A 19,898-nucleotide genomic window follows, 5' to 3' on the forward strand; every position below is an offset into this window, starting at 1 on the left:
AACCAAAAATACCATAAGACTGCTAAATAGTTAGTTAACTAGTTAACCAAAAATACCATAAGACTGCTAAATAGTTAGTTAACTAGTTAACCAAAAATACCATAAGACTGCTAAATAGTTAGTAAACTAGTTAACCAAAAATATCATAAGACTGCTAAATAGTTAGTAAACTAGTTAACCAATAGCCACCTGGACTGTCTGCATTGACCTTTTATGCTGTAACTTGTTTTGACTCATTATCTACATGCCCTCTTTTACGCTGCTGCTACTCTCTGTTCATCATATATGCATAGTCACTTTAACCATACTTTAACCATACCTACATACTACCTCAATAAGTCGGACTAACAGGTGTATGTATGTAGTCTCGCTACTCTTTTTTCAAATGTCTTTCTACTGTTGTTTTATTTCTATACTTACCTACACACACACACACACACACACACACACACACACACACACACACACACACACACACACACACACACACACACATACACATACACATACACATACACATACACATACACATACACATACACATACACACACACACACATACACACACACAGACACACACACACACACACACACACACACACACACACACACACACACACACACACACACACACACACACACACACACCATGCACATTTACAAAACAACAAACATACAGTACACACACACACACACACACACACACACACACACACACACACACACACACACGCACACACACACACGCACACACACACAGACACATGGCTTCCCCCCCATATCTGCAGGGTGCTGATGATATTGGGTGAAAGCCGTACTCCAACTATCGAGAGGGAGAGGGAAAAGGGGGGATGGAGGAAGGGAGAGGGAGGGAGGAAGGAGGGAGAGATGGAAGGTTGATAGAGGAGAGCGGGGGGTTCCTGTCCCAGCCCGGGGCTGTTAAGCCAGGGTTATTGATCGAACGAAGGGTTGATGTAATCTCTCTTACCCCCTGTTTTCTACAGCGTTATCACTGCAATTCCCAAAAGCCAGAACGCCATTGTCCTTGTCTTCACTCCTTTATTGGAAAGGCTTCCTGTCTTGACTCTGGGGGTTTATGGTGTACACTATTAAACCCTATGCACACCGGTGTGTGTGTCTCCTCCCCTGAAGCTATTGAATAATCAAACAGGGTCAACCACATACAAGGACAGGCCAATTTAAAGAGCGTGGACGTGGTGGAGGAAAATGCCAAGACAGTCTCCCCCTCTCTCTCTCTCTCGCCTCCTCTACCCCACATTATCCCTAAGACGAGGCTGATTTGAGGCAACTGGTGAGAAAGGTCATTTTAGTTGGCTCTCACTCCTGCATTTCTCTGCCTCATTTTGCCATGGAAACGCCTTACAGAAGGAGAGACAGATCTGCATGCGTCAACACGGGAACGAAGGACTGCTTTTGTCTTCTTCTTAACGAGGGACTCATTCCTGGGCTGTACTGTACCTACCTGTGATAGCCACTTCATGTGACGCTCCAATGCGGGAACGGAATGTGTTCTGTTGGTTAGGGTCTGTTCAGGTTTGTGTGTGTAATTAATCATTATTTGGGTGCTATTTGTCCTGTAACACACTTAGACAAGTGTGTTATGGAAGTGTGTTTCTTTCAGAAAGCCCTGTCTATCCCACCGCCTTACAGTCACGTATGACATCACAGATAGGGTGTGTGTGACAGCCGCAGGGACTGCTGTCACAGCCAGTGTCACCATTGTCCAGCGCCTTCCTCAAGGGCACAGAGACAGATTTTTCACCTTGTCGGCTCCGAGATTAGAACCAGCAACCGTTTGGTTACTGTCCCAACGCTCTTAACCTCGAGGCTACCTGCCGCCCCTTGTGTGTGCGTGTATGTCCATGTTTTATTTGTGTTTTGCAATTAGATGTATTTAATATGTACACCTGACGCAGGCAATGTCCAAGTCCTGATTTCTTCAGCTATTTGTTCTGTATCCAGCTCCTGTCCATGTTGCTATGTGCGTACATACAGTAATACTCTGTTTGTTCTATCGGCAGTCTTGTTCTTGTGTGACATGATGCCTCTTTTCAGACATGATGCCTCTTTTCAGACATGATGCCTCTGTTCAGACATGATGCCTCTGTTCAGACATGATGCCTCTGTTCAGACATGATGCCTCTTTTCAGACATGATGCCTCTGTTCAGACATGATGCCTCTGTTCAGACATGATGCCTCTTTTCAGACATGATGCCTCTGTTCAGACATGATGCCTCTTTTCAGACATGATGCCTCTGTTCAGACATGATGCCTCTGTTCAGACATGATGCCTCTTTTCAGACATGATGCCTCTGTTCAGACATGATGCCTCTTTTCAGACATGATGCCTCTGTTCAGACATGATGCCTCTGTTCAGACATGATGCCTCTTTTCAGACATGATGCCTCTGTTCAGACATGATGCCTCTGTTCAGACATGATGCCTCTGTTCAGACATGATGCCTCTTTTCAGACATGATGCCTCTGTTCAGACATGATGCCTCTGCTCAGACATGATGCCTCTGTTCACACACTTATGCATACTCACACATTCTCTCTCTCTCTCTCTTTCACACACACACACACACACACACACACACACACACACACACACACACACACACACACACACACACACACACACACACACACACACACACACACACACACACACACACACACACACACGCGCACACACACACACACACACACACACACACACACACACGCACACACACACACACACATGCGCGCATACGCATACTCACACACACACACATTTCTATGGCCTCACTACTGCCCCAGAGAAAATACAACTAAACTGTCACACATACACGCACACCCTATCTTTGATGTTATTTGTGGCTGTAAGGCGGTGGGATAGACAGGGCTTTATGAGTTTTGCTGCCAGGTAAGGCAGTCTGCAGGGAGACTCTCATCTGCTGGAGTTTGATGTCTTGTACTCCCTCTTCCCTTCCTCTACCTCTTCCCTTCCTCTCCCTCTTCCCTTCCTCTCCCCCTTCCCTCCCTTCCCTTTTAATATCTCTCATATCTCTCATGAAATGTAAACACATTTCCCATGCCAATAAAGCCCCTTTGAATTGAATTGATTGAGATGGAAAGAGAGAGAGGAATAGAGGGGACATAGAGAGGGGAGGGCAGACAGAGGAGGGAGAGAGAGAGATGGGTGGAGGGCAGACAGAGGAGGGAGAGAGAGAGGGTGGTGGAGGGCAGACAGCGGAGGGAGAGAGAGAGATAGGTGGAGGGCAGACAGAGGAGGGAGAGAGAGAGATGGGTGGAGGGCAGACAGAGGAGGGAGAGAGAGAGGGTGGTGGAGGGCAGACAGCGGAGGGAAAGAGAGAGAGGGGTGGAGGGCAGACAGAGGAGGGAGAGAGAGAGGGTGGTGGAGGGCAGACAGCGGAGGGAAAGAGAGAGATAGGTGGAGGGCAGACAGATGAGGGAGAGAGAGAGAGAGGTGGAGGGCAGACAGAGGAGGGAGAGAGAGCGATGGGTGGAGGGCAGACAGAGGAGGGAGAGAGAGAGAGGGGTGGAAGGCAGACAGAGGAGGGAGAGAGAGAGAGAGGGGTGGAGGGCAGACAGAGGAGGGGGAGAGAGAGAGGGGTGGAGGGCAGACAGAGGAGGGAGAGAGGGGTGGAGGGCAGACAGAGGAGGGAGAGAGAGAGATGGGTGGAGGGCAGACAGAGGAGGGAGAGAGAGAGGGGTGGAGGGCAGACAGAGGAGGGAGAGAGAGAGAGATGGGTGGAGGGCAGACAGAGGAGGGAGAGAGAGAGAGAGAGGGGTGCAGGGCAGACAGAGGAGGGAGAGAGAGATGGGTGGAGGGCAGACAGAGTAGGGAGAGAGAGAGATGGGTGGAGGGCAGACAGAGAAGGGAGAGAGAGAGATGGGTGGAGGGCAGAGGAAGGAGAGAGAGAGATGGGTGGAGGCGAGATCATAATTGGGCTGACATTCTGCCGGGTAAAGGAAAGACAAGAAGAACTTCCAGTCTAATGATGGGCCGGGTGGCTGCCCATGCACAGAGGAAAGGTCAATATTATTGTGCTCAGCAAATGGAAGGGAGTTTTCTCTTTCACACAGTTTTTGCTTCACTCTCTGGCGTGTGTGGTAACAGAAAGCCTCTCTTATTGCTGCACATCAAGCTCTGATTGGCTTCCAGCTGCTAGGCTTTGATTATCTGGGATAACAGGCTTAGAACTACAGAACCTGTCTGAGTTGAGCACCCCCCTCTCTCTTTCTCTTATTTCTCTCTGATTCACTTTCTCTCTCTCTTTTCTCCCTCTCTCCATTACTCTCTCATTTTCTCTCTTTCTCTCTGTCTGTCTCTCTCTCTCTCTCTCTCTTTCTTCCTGTCTCTCTCTCTCTCTCTCTCTCTCTCTCTCTCTCTCTCTTTCTGTCTCTCTCTCTCTCTCTCTCTCTCTCTCTCTCTCTCGCTCTCTCTCTCCTCTCACTACATCTGTTTCTTCTCTCTTGTCCTCACCCTGCTGGGCCGCTCTGATTAACCAGATGTTCAGGGACTTCACAGCTCTGTTTCCAGCATGAACAAAAAGTGACTAAACTCCAAGAGAGGGAAACTAACTCGTAAGCATGTCTTCCTTTAACGTTAGGATCATTTTTAGAGAGTGATGATGTATCATTACTCCCTATATGTTCTACTCACACTGAGTAACAATCAAATTGTATTTGTCACATGCCTCATCAAATCAAATCAACGTTTATTTATCACGTGCACCGAATACAACAGGTGTAGACCTTACTGTGAAATGCTTATTGAGGTAGTATGTAGGTATGGTTAAAGTATGGTTAAAGTGACTATGCATATATGATGAACAGAGAGTAGCAGCAGCGTAAAAGAGGGCATGTAGATAATGAGTCAAAACAAGTTACAGCATAAAAGGTCAATGCAGACAGTCCAGGTGGCTATTGGTTAACTAGTTAACTAACTATTTAGCAGTCTTATGGTATTTTTGGTTAACTAGTTAACTAACTATTTAGCAGTCTTATGGTATTTTTGGTTAACTAGTTAACTAACTATTTAGCAGTCTTATGGTATTTTTGGTTAACTAGTTAACTAACTATTTAGCAGTCTTATGGTATTTTTGGTTAACTAGTTTACTAACTATTTAGCAGTCTTATGGTATTTTTGGTTAACTAGTTAACTAACTATTTAGCAGTCTTATGGTATTTTTGGTTAACTAGTTTACTAACTATTTAGCAGTCTTATGGTCTTTTTGGTTAACTAGTTAACTAACTATGTAGCAGTCTTATGGTATTTTTGGTTAACTAGTTTACTAACTATTTAGCAGTCTTATGGTATTTTTGGTTAACTAGTTAACTAACTATTTAGCAGTCTTATGGTATTTTTGGTTAACTAGTTTACTAACTATTTAGCAGTCTTATGGTCTTTTTGGTTAACTAGTTAACTAACTATGTAGCAGTCTTATGGTATTTTTGGTTAACTAGTTAACTAACTATTTAGCAGTCTTATGGTATTTTTGGTTAACTAGTTAACTAACTATTTAGCAGTCTTATGGTCTTTTTGGTTAACTAGTTAACTAACTATTTAGCAGTCTTATGGTATTTTTGGTTAACTAGTTAACTAACTATTTAGCAGTCTTATGGTATTTTTGGTTAACTAGTTTACTAACTATTTAGCAGTCTTATGGTATTTTTGGGGTATTTTATTAGGATCCCCATTAACTGTTGCAAAAACAGCAGCTACTCTTCCTGGGGTCCACACAACATATAAAACATAATATATAATAACATACAGAACATCAATAGACAAGAACTGCTCAAGGACAGAATTACATTTAAAAAAATGAAAAGGCACACATAGCCTCCATATCAATGCAAACACACAAACTAAAGCTGTTCTGGTTCCTGTTGGTTCCAGACTTGGTGCATATGTACCACTTGCCATGCAGTAGCAGAGAGAACAGTCTATTACTCGGGTGGCTGGGGTCTTTGACAACTTTTAGGGGCTTCCTCTGATATTGCCTTGTATAGAGGTCCTGGATGACAGGGAGCTCGGCCACAGTGATGTACTAGGCCGTACGCACTACCCTCTGTAGTGACTTGCGGTTAGATGCCAAGCAGTTGCCTTACTGTACCAAGCGGTGATGCAGCCAGTCAACCAGCTCTCAGTGGTGCAGCTGTTGAACTTTTTGAGGATCTGAGGGCCCATGCCAAATATTTTCAGCCTCCTGAGGAGGAAGAAGTGTTGTCGTGCCCTCTTCACGACTGTGTTGGTGTGTTTGGACCATGATAGATCCTTAGTGATGTGGACACAGAGGAACTTGAAGCTCTCGACCCGCTCCACTACAGCCCTGTCGATGTGATCGGGGGCGTGTTCGGCCCTCTGTTTCCTGTAGTCCACGATCAGCTCCTTTGTCTTGTCTTGTCGACGCTGAAGAAGAGGTTGTTGTCTCTGACCTCCTCCCACTGTAGGCAAACGTAATGATGGTGTTGGAGTCTTACGAGGCCATGCAGTTGTGGGTGAACAGGGAGTACAGGAGAGGACTGAGCAAGCACCACAAACCATTTAGCCATCCCCCATCAACAGTCATGTGCCCTCTGCTTGTCCAGTAACATTTTCCTGGGGTGACTTGGTTGATCCTGAATGGATTTTGTTGTTCCATATTGCCCATATGTATTCCAGATAATACACACTCCTCCATGCCTGCATCAGAGGAAGTGTGAAGCAGTAATCACACCACTATGGGCTGGGCTTGGCACTGTGACACACTCAGGCTCGCAAACACACACACACACACACAGTCTCACTTTCTGACCTCACTGCTAATGGGTATAGCAATGTCCCTGTTTCCTGTCAGGTTTAGTTGAACATTATCCAGACTGTCACCATGTGCAGAATGCTGATGAGATATGAGATGTATGACTAAAATAAGAGTGTTTTTTATATAGGTTTACTTAGGCAGGATATAATATTTTTATTGCTTTGCTTGTTTTAGACATTTTTGCAATTTGCTTGAAAATCAGTATTTGTTTACATTTATCTGCAACATTGTTCCGACCGCTAGGAGTTGTAGTGTCTTCTGTAGTGTCTTCTGTAGTGTCTTCTGTAGTGTCTTCTGTAGTGTCTTCTGTAGTGTCTTCTGTAGTGTCTTCTGTAGTGTCTTCTCTAGTGTCTTCTGTAGTGTCTTCTGTAGTGTCTTCTGTAGTGTCTTCTCTAGTGTCTTCTGTAGTGTCTTCTGTAGTGTCTTCTGTAGTGTCTTCTCTAGTGTCATCTCTAGTGTCTTCTGTAGTGTCTTCTGTAGTGTCTTCTCTAGTGTCATCTGTAGTGTCTTCTCTAGTGTCTTCTGTAGTGTCTTCTGTAGTGTCTTCTCTAGTGTCACCTGTAGTGTCTTCTCTAGTGTCTTCTGTAGTGTCTTCTGTAGTGTCTTCTGTAGTGTCTTCTGTAGTGTCTTCTCTAGTGTCACCTGTAGTGTCTTCTCTAGTGTCATCTGTAGTGTCTTCTGTAGTGTCTTCTGTAGTGTCTTCTCTAGTGTCTTCTGTAGTGTCTTCTGTAGTGTCTTCTGTAGTGTCATCTGTAGTGTCTTCTGTAGTGTCTTCTGTAGTGTCTTCTGTAGTGTCTTCTCTAGTGTCACCTGTAGTGTCTTCTGTAGTGTCTTCTGTAGTGTCTTCTCTAGTGTCTTCTCTAGTGTCATCTGTAGTGTCTTCTGTAGTGTCTTCTGTAGTGTCTTCTGTAGTGTCATCTCCTGTTTTCTCTTCTTGTTTTGCTGTAGGACTTCCTGACAGACCTGATGATGTCAGAGGTGGACCGGTGTGGGGAGAACGAGCACCTGATCTTCCGAGAGAACACGCTGGCCACCAAGGCTATAGAGGAGTACCTCAAACTAGTGGGGCAGAAGTACCTACAGGATGCACTCGGTGAGTCTATCTGTCTGTCTGTCTGTCTATGTATCTGCCTGCCTATATAGCTGCCTGCCTGCCTGCCTGCCTGCCTGCCTGCCTGCCTGCCTGCCTGCCTGCCTGCCTGCCTGCCTGCCTGCCTAGAAGCATATGTTTACATTGCCAAAGCAAATGGAATAGACAATAAACAAAAGGGAAATAAATAAGGGAAACATTAGTAAACATTACCCTCTCTCTCTTTCTTTATCTGTCTTTCTGTCACTCAGCCCTCTTTTTCCTCTCTCTCTTTCTTTATGTGTCTTTCTGTCACTCAGCCCTCTTTTTCCTTTCTCTCTTTCTTTATCTGTCTTTCTGTCACTCAGCCCTCTTTTTCCTCTCTCTCTTTCTTTATGTGTCTTTCTGTCACTCAGCCCTCTTTTTCCTCTCTCTCTTTCTTTATCTGTCTTTCTGTCACTCAGCCCTCTTTTTCCTCTCTCTCTTTCTTTATCTGTCTTTCTGTCACTCAGCCCTCTTTTTCCTCTCTCTCTTTCTTTATCTGTCTTTCTGTCACTCAGCCCTCTTTTTCCTCTCTCTCTTTCTTTATCTGTCTTTCTGTCACTCAGCCCTCTTTTTCCTCTCTCTCTTTCTTTATCTGTCTTTCTGTCACTCAGCCCTCTTTTTCCTCTCTCTCTTTCTTTATCTGTCTTTCTGTCACTCAGCACTATTTTTCCTCTCTCTCTTTCTTTATCTGTCTTTCTGTCACTCAGCCCTCTTTTTCCTCTCTCTCTCTCTTTATCTGTCTTTCTGTCACTCAGCCCTCTTTTTCATCTCTCTCTTTCTTTATCTGTCTTTCTGTCACTCAGCCCTCTTTTTCCTCTCTCTCTTTCTTTATCTGTCTTTCTGTCACTCAGCACTATTTTTCATCTCTCTCTTTCTTTATCTGTCTTTCTGTCACTCAGCCCTCTTTTTCCTCTCTCTCTTTCTTTATCTGTCTTTCTGTCACTCAGCCCTCTTTTTCCTCTCTCTCTCTCTTTATCTGTCTTTCTGTCACTCAGCCCTCTTTTTTCTCTCTCTCTTTATCTGTCTTTCTGTCACTCAGCCCTCTTTTTTCTCTCTCTTTCTTTATCTGTCTTTCTGTCACTCAGCCCTCTTTTTCCTCTCTCTCTTTCTTTATCTGTCTTTCTGTCATTCAGCCCTCTTTTTCCTCTCTCTCTTTCTTTATCTGTCTTTCTGTCACTCAGCCCTCTTTTCCTCTCTCTCTCTCTTTATCTGTCTTTCTGTCACTCAGCCCTCTTTTTCCTCTCTCTCTCTCTTTATCTGTCTTTCTGTCACTCAGCCCTCTTTTTCCTCTCTCTCTTTCTTTATCTGTCTTTCTGTCACTCAGCCCTCTTTTTTCTCTCTCTTTCTTTATCTGTCTTTCTGTCACTCAGCCCTCTTTTTCCTCTCTCTCTCTCTTTATCTGTCTTTCTGTCACTCAGCCCTCTTTTTCCTCTCTCTCTCTCCATCCATCCATGCTTAATACAGAGACATTGTGTGTGTTGTCGTAAGCAATCAAAACTTGCTCTGGGTCAGTAGGCCATGTTTACTGAGCTGTAATTAAGGTCAGAGGTCATTGAGCTGTAGTGGAGGTCAAAGGGCAGAGAAGGCCTCAGGGCTGGCAGACACAACACTCCTAGCCCCTGACCCCAGAGACTGGACATGGTGTCAACACAGAACTAAGTGCCTCTCTTTCTTTTCTTTTTTTTCTCTCTCTCTCTCTCTCTCTCTCTCTCTCTCTCTCTCTCTCTCTCTCTCTCTCTCTCTCTCTCTCTCTCTCTCTCTCTCTCTGTCTCTGTCTCTGTCTCTCTCTCTCTGTCTCTCTCTGTCTCTCTCTCTCTCTCTCTCTCTCTCTCTCTCTCTGTCTCTCTCTGTCTCTCTCTCTCTCTGTCTCTCTCTCTGTCTCTCTCTCTGTCTCTCTCTCTCTCTCCCTCCCTCTGACTATCTCCCTATCTCTGTCCCTCTTTCGCTCTCTCTCTCTCTCTCTCTCTCTCCCTCTCTCACTCTACCACAAGGTGAGACCAAGGTTAGTCCAGTGTTGTGTTAGTGTTGGCTGTGGTCCTGGGTATAAGCCTGGTGCATGTTGATGTGTTTACCTCATCCAGCCTGATTTAGAAACGTACACAGCAGCAGTTTTATCTACAGAAAAGCACATTGTCTCTCTATTTCCCTCTCCCTCCATCTCTCTCCCTCCATCTCTCTCCCTCCATCTCTCTCTTTCCCATCCCACTCTCATGTATCTCTCTGTGCATAGATCTAATATCAGTGCAACAATGTGTGTGTGTGTGTGTGTGTCTATATCTCTCAGGGTTGAGTTAAGAATATATTGGAGCCTTAGTGAATAATGCATGTGTGTTTTCCTTGGAGTTAATGTGCTTTGAAGCCTGGGTGAATAATAGAACACCTCGTCACTACCGAAGATTGACTGCTTCCGGTCTGGTCTGGTCTGGTCTGGTCTGGTCTGCCATGAAGGGGCAACACAAGGACGACCAGGGGGAAAGAGAGGGAGAGGGGGGAGAAGGAGAGGGAGAGGGGGGAGAAGGAGAGGGAGAGGGGGGAGAAGGAGAGGGAGAGGGGGGAGAAGGAGAGGGAGAGGGGGGAGAAGGAGAGGGAGAGAGGGGAGAAGGAGAGGGAGAGAGGGGAGAAGGAGAGGGAGAGAGGGGAGAAGGAGAGGGAGAGGGGGGAGAAGGAGAGGGAGAGAGGGGAGAAGGGAGAGAGAGAGCACTTTTCCTTTCTGATCATCTCAATAACAAACAGTGCAGGGGAAATGATTACATCTTATCACTGTCAAACTAACAATAAGATATTTGTTTCTATAGTCTTAACATGGACAGGTAGAGCCGCAAGTCAGACATCCTCTAATCGCCTCTCGCTATCTCTCATCTCTTTCCCTCTCTCTCGTCTCTCATCTCTCTTTTCCTCTCTCTCATCTCTCACCTCTCTTCACATGGGAAGGACAAAGTTGACAGGAAGAGGGGAAGGGTTTGTGGAATGTTGATGGAGTGTTGTTCTAACGTTGTTTATGTTGTCGTTATCTCGTCTGGTACATTGACTGAGATGGAGAACATGAGCATCAGTCATCAGTCATGGTGTATTACCTGGGATGGCCCTGGCCCCTATTGTTGTTTGACTTAGTATTGTCATTGGATAGTTGGTGACAGTCGGAAGTTCATGTCTTGCTTATGGAAAGCTGTTACGGTGTGATGTCTTGTGTATGGAAAGCTGTTACGGTGTGATGTCTTGCTTATGGAAAGCTGTTACGGTGTGATGTCTTGCTTATGGAAAGCTGTTACGGTGTGATGTCTTGCGTATGGAAAGCTGTTACGGTGTGATGTCTTGTGTATGGAAAGCTGTTACGGTGTGATGTCTTGTGTATGGAAAGCTGTTACGGTGTGATGTCTTGCTTATGGAAAGCTGTTACGGTGTGATGTCTTGCTTATGGAAAGCTGTTACGGTGTGATGTCTTGCTTATGGAAAGCTGTTACGGTGTGATGTCTTGCGTATGGAAAGCTGTTACGGTGTGATGTCTTGATTATGGAAAGCTGTTACGGTGTGATGTCTTGCTTATGGAAAGCTGTTACGGTGTGATGTCTTGTGTATGGAAAGCTGTTACGGTGTGATGTCTTGCGTATGGAAAGCTGTCACGGTGTGATGTCTTGCGTATGGAAAGCTGTTACGGTGTGATGTCTTGCGTATGGAAAGCTGTTACGGTGTGATGTCTTGATTATGGAAAGCTGTTACGGTGTGATGTCTTGCTTATGGAAAGCTGTTACGGTGTGATGTCTTGCGTATGGAAAGCTGTTACGGTGTGATGTCTTGCGTATGGAAAGCTGTCACGGTGTGATGTCTTGCGTATGGAAAGCTGTTACGGTGTGATGTCTTGCGTATGGAAAGCTGTTACGGTGTGATGTCTTGCTTATGGAAAGCTGTTACGGTGTGATGTCTTGCGTATGGAAAGCTGTTACGGTGTGATGTCTTGCGTATGGAAAGCTGTTACGGTGTGATGTCTTGCGTATGGAAAGCTGTTACGGTGTGATGTCTTGCTTATGGAAAGCTGTTACGGTGTGATGTCTTGCTTATGGAAAGCTGTTACGGTGTGATGTCTTGCTTATGGAAAGCTGTTACGGTGTGATGTCTTGCGTATGGAAAGCTGTTACGGTGTGATGTCTTGCGTATGGAAAGCTGTTACGGTGTGATGTCTTGCTTATGGAAAGCTGTTACGGTGTGATGTCTTGCTTATGGAAAGCTGTTACGGTGTGATGTCTTGTGTATGGAAAGCTGTTACGGTGTGATGTCTTGCGTATGGAAAGCTGTTACGGTGTGATGTCTTGCGTATGGAAAGCTGTTACGGTGTGATGTCTTGCGTATGGAAAGCTGTTACGGTGTGATGTCTTGCGTATGGAAAGCTGTTACGGTGTGATGTCTTGCGTATGGAAAGCTGTTACGGTGTGATGTCTTGTGTATGGAAAGCTGTTACGGTGTGATGTCTTGCGTATGGAAAGCTGTTACGGTGTGATGTCTTGCGTATGGAAAGCTGTTACGGTGTGATGTCTTGTGTATGGAAAGCTGTTACGGTGTGATGTCTTGCGTATGGAAAGCTGTTACGGTGTGATGTCTTGCTTATGGAAAGCTGTTACGGTGTGATGTCTTGCGTATGGAAAGCTGTTACGGTGTGATGTCTTGCGTATGGAAAGCTGTTACGGTGTGATGTCTTGCTTATGGAAAGCTGTTACGGTGTGATGTCTTGCGTATGGAAAGCTGTTACGGTGTGATGTCTTGCGTATGGAAAGCTGTTACGGTGTGATGTCTTGCTTATGGAAAGCTGTTACGGTGTGATGTCTTGCTTATGGAAAGCTGTTACGGTGTGATGTCTTGCTTATGGAAAGCTGTTACGGTGTGATGTCTTGCTTATGGAAAGCTGTTACGGTGTGATGTCTTGCTTATGGAAAGCTGTTACGGTGTGATGTCTTGCGTATGGAAAGCTGTTATGGTGTGATGTCTTGCTTATGGAAAGCTGTTACGGTGTGATGTCTTGCGTATGGAAAGCTGTTACGGTGTGATGTCTTGCGTATGGAAAGCTGTTACGGTGTGATGTCTTGCGTATGGAAAGCTGTTACGGTGTGATGTCTTGTGTATGGAAAGCTGTTACGGTGTGATGTCTTGCGTATGGAAAGCTGTTACGGTGTGATGTCTTGAATGGAGACACAGTCATTCATTCACTGTTTCAGTCTCACTTTAATTAAAAGGCCAGACATCATTGTCCTTCCATCTCAGAGGTCCTTGAGGGACAACAGGAAAGTGTGTGTGTGTGTGTGTGTGTGTGTGTGTCAGTGGAGGCTGCTGAGGGGAGGAAAGCTCATAATAATGTCTGGAACGGAGTTAATGGAATTGAATCAAACACATGGAAACCTTGTGTTTGATGTATTTGATACCATTCTACCTCTTCCGCTTCTGTCAAACTAGGGAGTTTCTCCTAGCCACCGTGCTTCTACATCTGCATTGCTTGCTGTTTGGGGCTTTAGGCTGGGTTTCTGTACATCACTTTGTGACATCGGCTGATGTAAAAAGGGCTTTATAAATACATTTGATTGATTACCACAAGCCCGTCTACCCCATTTAAAGAGCAACCAACCTCCTGTGGTTTGTGTGTGTGTGTGTGTGGGGGGGGGTTCTTCTATCCCTGCGGGGACCTAATATCCTCAAAAGTCCCCACTAGTATAGTAAAACAAGGAAAATGTCCCAAGTCCCCATGAGGACAAAGGCTATTTTAGGCTTAGGTTTAGGGTTAGGTTTAGGGTTAGGGTAAGATGTTAGTGGTTGGGTTTAAGATTAGGAGTTAGGTTTAGGGTTAGGGTAACAGTTAAGGGAAAATAGGATTTTTAATGGAAATACATTTAGGTCCCACTTAGGACAGAATAACAAAACATGTGTGTTCAGTGAGTTGACTGAATGTTACTGTCTGCCTGTGTCTCTCTCTCCCTGTGTTGTACTTGAGTTGACTGAATGTTACTGTCTGCCTGTGTCTCTCTCTCCCTGTGTTATACCTGAGTTGACTGAATGTTAGTGTCTGCCTGTGTCTCTCTCTCCCTGTGTTGTAGCTGAGTTGACTGAATGTTAGTGTCTGCCTGTGTCTCTCTCTCCCTGTGTTATACCTGAGTTGACTGAATGTTACTGTCTGCCTCTGTCTCTCTCTCCCTGTGTTGTAGCTGAGTTGACTGAATGTTACTGTCTGCCTGTGTCTCTCTCTCCCTGTGTTGTAGCTGAGTTGACTGAATGTTATTGTCTGCCTGTGTCTCTCTCTCCCTGTGTTGTTGCTGAGTTGACTGAATGTTACTGTCTGCCTGTGTCTCTCTCTCCCTGTGTTGTACCTGAGTTGACTGAATGTTACTGTCTGCCTGTGTCTCTCTCTCCCTGTGTTGTAGCTGAGTTGACTGAATGTTATTGTCTGCCTGTGTCTCTCTCTCCCTGTGTTGTAGCTGAGTTGACTGGTTGTTACTGTCTGCCTGTGTCTCTCTCTCCCTGTGTTGTACCTGAGTTGACTGCATGTTACTGTCTGCCTGTGTCTCTCTCTCGCTTGTGTTGTAGCTGAGTTGACTGATTGTTACTGTCTGCCTGTGTCTCTCTCTCCCTGTGTTGTAGCTGAGTTGACGCTGACTGATTGGTACTGTCTGCCTGTGTCTCTCTCTCCCTGTGTTTTAGCTGAGTTGACTGAATGTTACTGTCTGCCTGTCTCTCTCTCTCCCTGTGTTGTAGCTGAGTTGACTGAATGTTACTGTCTGTCTGTGTCTCTCTCTCCCTGTTTTGTAGCTGAGTTGACTGAATGTTACTGTCTGCCTGTGTCTCTCTCTCCCTGTGTTGTAGCTGAGTTGACTGAATGTTACTGTCTGCCTGTGTCTCTCTCTCCCTGTGTTGTAGGTTTCTTGACTGAATGTTACTATCTGCCTGTGTCTGTCTCTCCCTGTGTTGTAGCTGAGTTGACTGAATGTTACTGTCTGCCTGTGTCTCTCTCCCTGTGTTGTAGCTGAGTTGACTGAATGTTACTGTCTGCCTGTGTCTCTCTCTCCCTGTGTTGTAGCTGAGTTGACTGAATGTTAGTGTCTGACTTGTCTTTCTCTCCCTGTGTTGTAGCTGAGTTGACTGAATGTTACTGTCTGCCTGTGTCTCTCTCCCTGTGTTGTAGCTGAGTTGACTGAATGTTACTGTCTGCCTGTGTCTCTCTCTCTTCCTGTGTTGTAGCTGAGTTGACTGAATGTTAGTGTCTGCCTGTGTCTCTCTCTCCCTGTGTTGTAGCTGAGTTGACTGAATGTTACTGTCTGCCTGTGTCTCTCTCTCCCTGTGTTGTAGCTGAGTTGACTGATTGTTACTGTCTGCCTGTGTCTCTCTCTCCCTGTGTTATAGCTGAGTTGACTGAATGTTACTGTCTGCCTGTGTCTCTCTCTCCCTGTGTTGTAGCTGAGTTGACGATGACTGATTGGTACTGTCTGCCTGTGTCTCTCTCTCCCTGTGTTTTAGCTGAGTTGACTGAATGTTACTGTCTGCCTGTGTCTCTCTCTCCCTGTGTTGTAGCTGAGTTGCCTGAATGTTAGTGTCTGACTTGTCTCTCTCTCCCTGTGTTGTAGCTGAGTTGACTGAATGTTACTGTCTTACTGTGTCTCTCTCTCCCTGTGTTGTAGCTGAGTTGACTGATTGTTACTGTCTGCCTGTGTCTCTCTCTCCCTGTGTTGTAGCTGAGTTGACGATGACTGATTGGTACTGTCTGCCTGTGTCTCTCTCTCCCTGTGTTGTACCTGAGTTGACTGAATGTTACTGTCTGCCTGTGTCTCTCTCCCTGTGTTGTAGCTGAGTTGACTGAATGTTACTGTCTGCCTGTCTCTCTCTCTCCCTGTGTTGTAGCTGAGTTGACTGAATGTTACTGTCTGCCTGTGTCTCTCTCTCTCCCTGTGTTGTAGGTTTGTTGACTGAATGTTACTGTCTGCCTGTGTCTGTCTCTCCCTGTGTTGTAGCTGAGTTGACTGAATGTTACTGTCTGCCTGTGTCTCTCTCTCCCTGTGTTGTAGCTGAGTTGACTGAATGTTACTGTCTGCCTGTGTCTCTCTCTCCCTGTGTTGTAGCTGAGTTGACTGAATGTTACTGTCTGCCTGTGTCTTTCTCTCCCTGTGTTGTAGCTGAGTTGACTGAATGTTACTGTCTGCCTGTGTCTTTCTCTCCCTGTGTTGTAGCTGAGTTGATTGAATGTTACTGTCTGCCTGTGTCTCTCTCCCTGTGTTGTAGCTGAGTTGACTGAATGTTACTGTCTGTCTGTGTCTCTCTCTCCCTGTGTTGTAGCTGAGTTGACTGAATGTTAGTGTCTGACTTGTCTCTCTCTCCCTGTGTTGTAGGTGAGTTGACTGAATGTTGGTGTCTGACTTGTCTCTCTCTCCCTGTGTTGTAGCTGAGTTGACTGAATGTTACTGTCTGCCTGTGTCTCTCTCCCTGTGTTGTAGCTGAGTTGACTGAATGTTACTGTCTGCCTGTGTCTCTCTCTCCCTGTGTTGTACCTGAGTTGACTGAATGTTACTGTCTGCCTGTGTCTCTCTCTCCCTGTGTTGTAGCTGAGTTGACTGAATGTTACTGTCTGCCTGTGTCTCTCTCTCCCTGTGTTGTACCTGAGTTGACTGAATGTTACTGTCTGACTTGTCTTTCTCTCCCTGTGTTCTAGGTGAGTTGACTGAATGTTATTGTCTGCCTGTGTCTTTCTCTCCCTGTGTTGTAGGTGAGTTGACTGAATGTTAGTGTCTGACTTGTCTTTCTCTCCCTGTGTTCTAGGTGAGTTGACTGAATGTTAATGTCTGACTTGTCTTTCTCTCCCTGTGTTGTAGGTGAGTTGACTGAATGTTAGTGTCTGATTTGTCTTTCTCTCCCTGTGTTCTAGGTGAGTTGACTGAATGTTAGTGTCTGACTTGTCTGTCTCTCCCTGTGTTGTAGGTGAGTTTATCAAGGCGTTGTATGAGTCAGATGAGAACTGTGAGGTGGACCCGTCCAAGTGTTCGTCCAATGACCTGCAGGAGCACCAGAGCAACCTGAAGATGTGCTGTGAGCTGGCCTTCTGCAAGATCATCAACTCCTACTGGTAACTTCTGGGACACCACCCACAATGCATTACCAACTAAATGTCTTGTTACCATGTGTTTATAAATATGGCCATTGGTGGACATTCCGCCAATGCTTTCAGCGCTTACTGTTAGCTGTTCTATAGTTGCTATGCAGGACCTAAATTCACCTGTTCAAACAGCAATAAAGTGTAGCTCTCTGTAGCTCTCTGTAGCTCTCTGTAGCTCTGTAATATGAGAGTGAAAGTGTACCTACCTCCATATTGCCGTTAACACCTCTTTTCCCTCCTCCCGCAGTGTGTTTCCACGGGAACTCAAGGAGGTGTTTGCATCGTGGCGACAGGAGTGCAGTAGCCGGGGGCGACCGGACATCAGCGAGCGTCTGATCAGCGCGTCTCTGTTCCTGCGTTTCCTGTGTCCGGCCGTTATGTCCCCGTCGCTTTTCAACCTGATGCAGGAATACCCTGATGACCGCACCGCACGCACACTCACACTCATCGCCAAGGTCACGCAGAACCTGGCCAACTTCGCCAAGTGAGTGTGTGTGTGGGTTTATGGAGTGTGTGTATTGGTGTTGAGTTTGTGTGTGTGTTTGAGAGAGAGTATGTGTTCTATATACTCAACCTATCTCTCCCTCCCTATCTCTCTTGCGCTCTCTTGCGCTCTCTCTCTCTCTCTCTCTCTCTCTCTCTCTCTCTCCCTCCCTCCCTCCCTCCCTCCCTCCCTCCCTCCCTCCCTCCCTCCCTCCCTCCCTCCCTCCCTCCCTCCCTCCCTCCCTCCCTCTCTATCTATCTCTCCCTCCCCTCCCCTCCCACCCCTCCCTCCCTCCCTCCCTCCATCTCTCCCAGGTTTGGCAGTAAGGAGGAGTACATGTCCTTTATGAACCAGTTCCTGGAACATGAGTGGACCAACATGCAGCGCTTCCTGCTGGAGATCTCTAACCCAGAGACCATCTCTAACACTGCAGGGTTCGAAGGTTACATAGACCTGGGACGGGAGCTGTCCACCCTGCACAACCTGCTGTCAGAGGTCGTCTCTACCATGGACCAGGTAGAGCTGACCAGGCAAAGACAACTAATACAATGGACATAGTAGTAGTCACATGAAATATACAGCATACTGTATAGGGACAGGAGCTTTTTCCAAGACTCCAGGTCCCAAGTTTATCCTGACTATGTTAACTGATTAGGAACAACTCCAGGTCCCTAGTTGTAACCTCTATAACTAGCCTGGAGTTTTCCCCAGGTCATAAAGTCAGGACTAAATACATAATAATATTATCAGCACAGCCCTTCTGCATTTAGTAATGTACTGCGAGCAGTAGCATGTTAACCTAACTAGATTCATTCATGTGTACAGCACGCTATTGCTTATATAATACAACGACTGCTGTGAGACTGAGTGCTCTATTGGAATGCTCTGAGGGCCTGGGAGGACATAGATATACAACACTATGTTTATGTGGGAGGCATCCAAATGGATTTGTAGGGACACCTAGTGCATTAGCCATGGTTCCGCATGGAGAGCCATCCCAGCGTGTTAATTACTAGGTATATTGGTTGCAAAGCCCATAGACTCTATGTGCTGCATCCCATCCTCACTGAGGACAGCACTCCCGTCCATCTCCAACCAAAATAAAGTCCTTCAAGGCTCTGAGGCCGGCCTGTTTCATTATTCAGACTGAAGGACATAATCAGAGGGAGATTAGCTCTCTGTAATGGGAAAAATAATACCCCAGCCAGGCTCACTGTCTGATACAGGCACAGGGAGGTCTCTACTGATATCCAAGGTTTAAGTCAGTGCATGTAAAAGTTACAAAATTGCCACATGAATGCTTAAATGGGTTCAAACAGTGGAGTAGAAAACTGTGAAGGATGCCATGAATACACAGCTTAACAGTGAACCCAAGTAGGAGGAAGTTTGCCCCAAACAAGGCCAGTCTTGCATCTCCCATACTGCCCCGCCCTAATGAGTTATTAGGTTTGGAAAGGATTAAAGCTGATCCTAGACCTGTGTCCAAAGGCCTCAACTTCTACACAGAGCTACCATGACCACTGACCCCATCTCTGACCTTGAACCCCACTTTAACCCTCAGAGCTCCGCCTCCAAGCTAGGCCCCCTACCCAGGATCCTCCGGGATGTGAACACAGCGCTGAACAACCCGTCCAGCATGACCATGAGCATGACCGCTCCGTCCTCCTCTGACCGTATGGGGTCACCGCCCAATGTCGGGGCAGGCTGCAGCATCTCCACCGGCCTACAGAAGATGGTCATCGACAATGACCTTTCAGGGTAAGGACAGGGTTTGGGATAAAAGAAAGGGAATGAGGGTGGGGTAAGGGTTAAGGAGAACAAGAACAGATAAGGCTAGGGGTATGGGTAAGGACAGGGTTTGGGATAAAAGAAAGGGAATGAGGGTGGGGTAAGGGTTAAGGAGAACAAGAACAGATAAGGCTAGGGGTATGGATAAGGACAGGGTAAGGGTTTAGGAGAACAAGAACAGATAAGGCTAGGGGTATGGATAAGGACAGGGTAAGGGTTTAGGAGAACAAGAACAGATAAAGCTAGGGGTATGGGTAAGGACAGGGTAAGGGTTTAGGAGAACTAGAACAGATAAGGCTAGGGGTATGGATAAGGACAGGGTAAGGGTTTAGGAGAACAAGAACAGATAAAGCTAGGGGTATGGGTAAGGACAGGGTAAGGGTTAAGGAGAACAAGAACAGATAAAGCTAGGGGTATGGGTAAGGACAGGGTAAGGGTTTAGGAGAACTAGAACAGATAAGGCTAGGGGTATGGATAAGGACAGGGTAAGGGTTTAGGAGAACAAGAACAGATAAAGCTAGGGGTATGGGTAAGGACAGGGTAAGGGTTTAGGAGAACAAG

The 19,898-nt window shown here is 46.1% G+C and overlaps 1 protein-coding gene across 1 annotated transcript; it reads left to right on the forward strand.

Annotated features, from left to right (window-relative positions):
* Window positions 1-7,805: 7,805 nt before the first annotated feature.
* Window positions 7,806-19,307, forward strand: LOC139399504 (disabled homolog 2-interacting protein-like; the record flags this gene model as incomplete). The annotated part of the gene is made up of 5 exons (XM_071144895.1): window positions 7,806-7,929; window positions 16,891-17,035; window positions 17,313-17,549; window positions 17,864-18,065; window positions 19,111-19,307. Coding segments are annotated over exons 1-5 (905 nt in total), but the record flags the coding sequence as incomplete, so codon positions are not given.
* Between the last annotated feature and the right edge of the window lie 591 nt (window positions 19,308-19,898).

Source organism: Oncorhynchus clarkii, unplaced genomic scaffold (assembly GCF_045791955.1).
Source record: "Oncorhynchus clarkii lewisi isolate Uvic-CL-2024 unplaced genomic scaffold, UVic_Ocla_1.0 unplaced_contig_8216_pilon_pilon, whole genome shotgun sequence".
NCBI classification, from domain to species: Eukaryota; Metazoa; Chordata; class Actinopteri; order Salmoniformes; family Salmonidae; genus Oncorhynchus; species Oncorhynchus clarkii.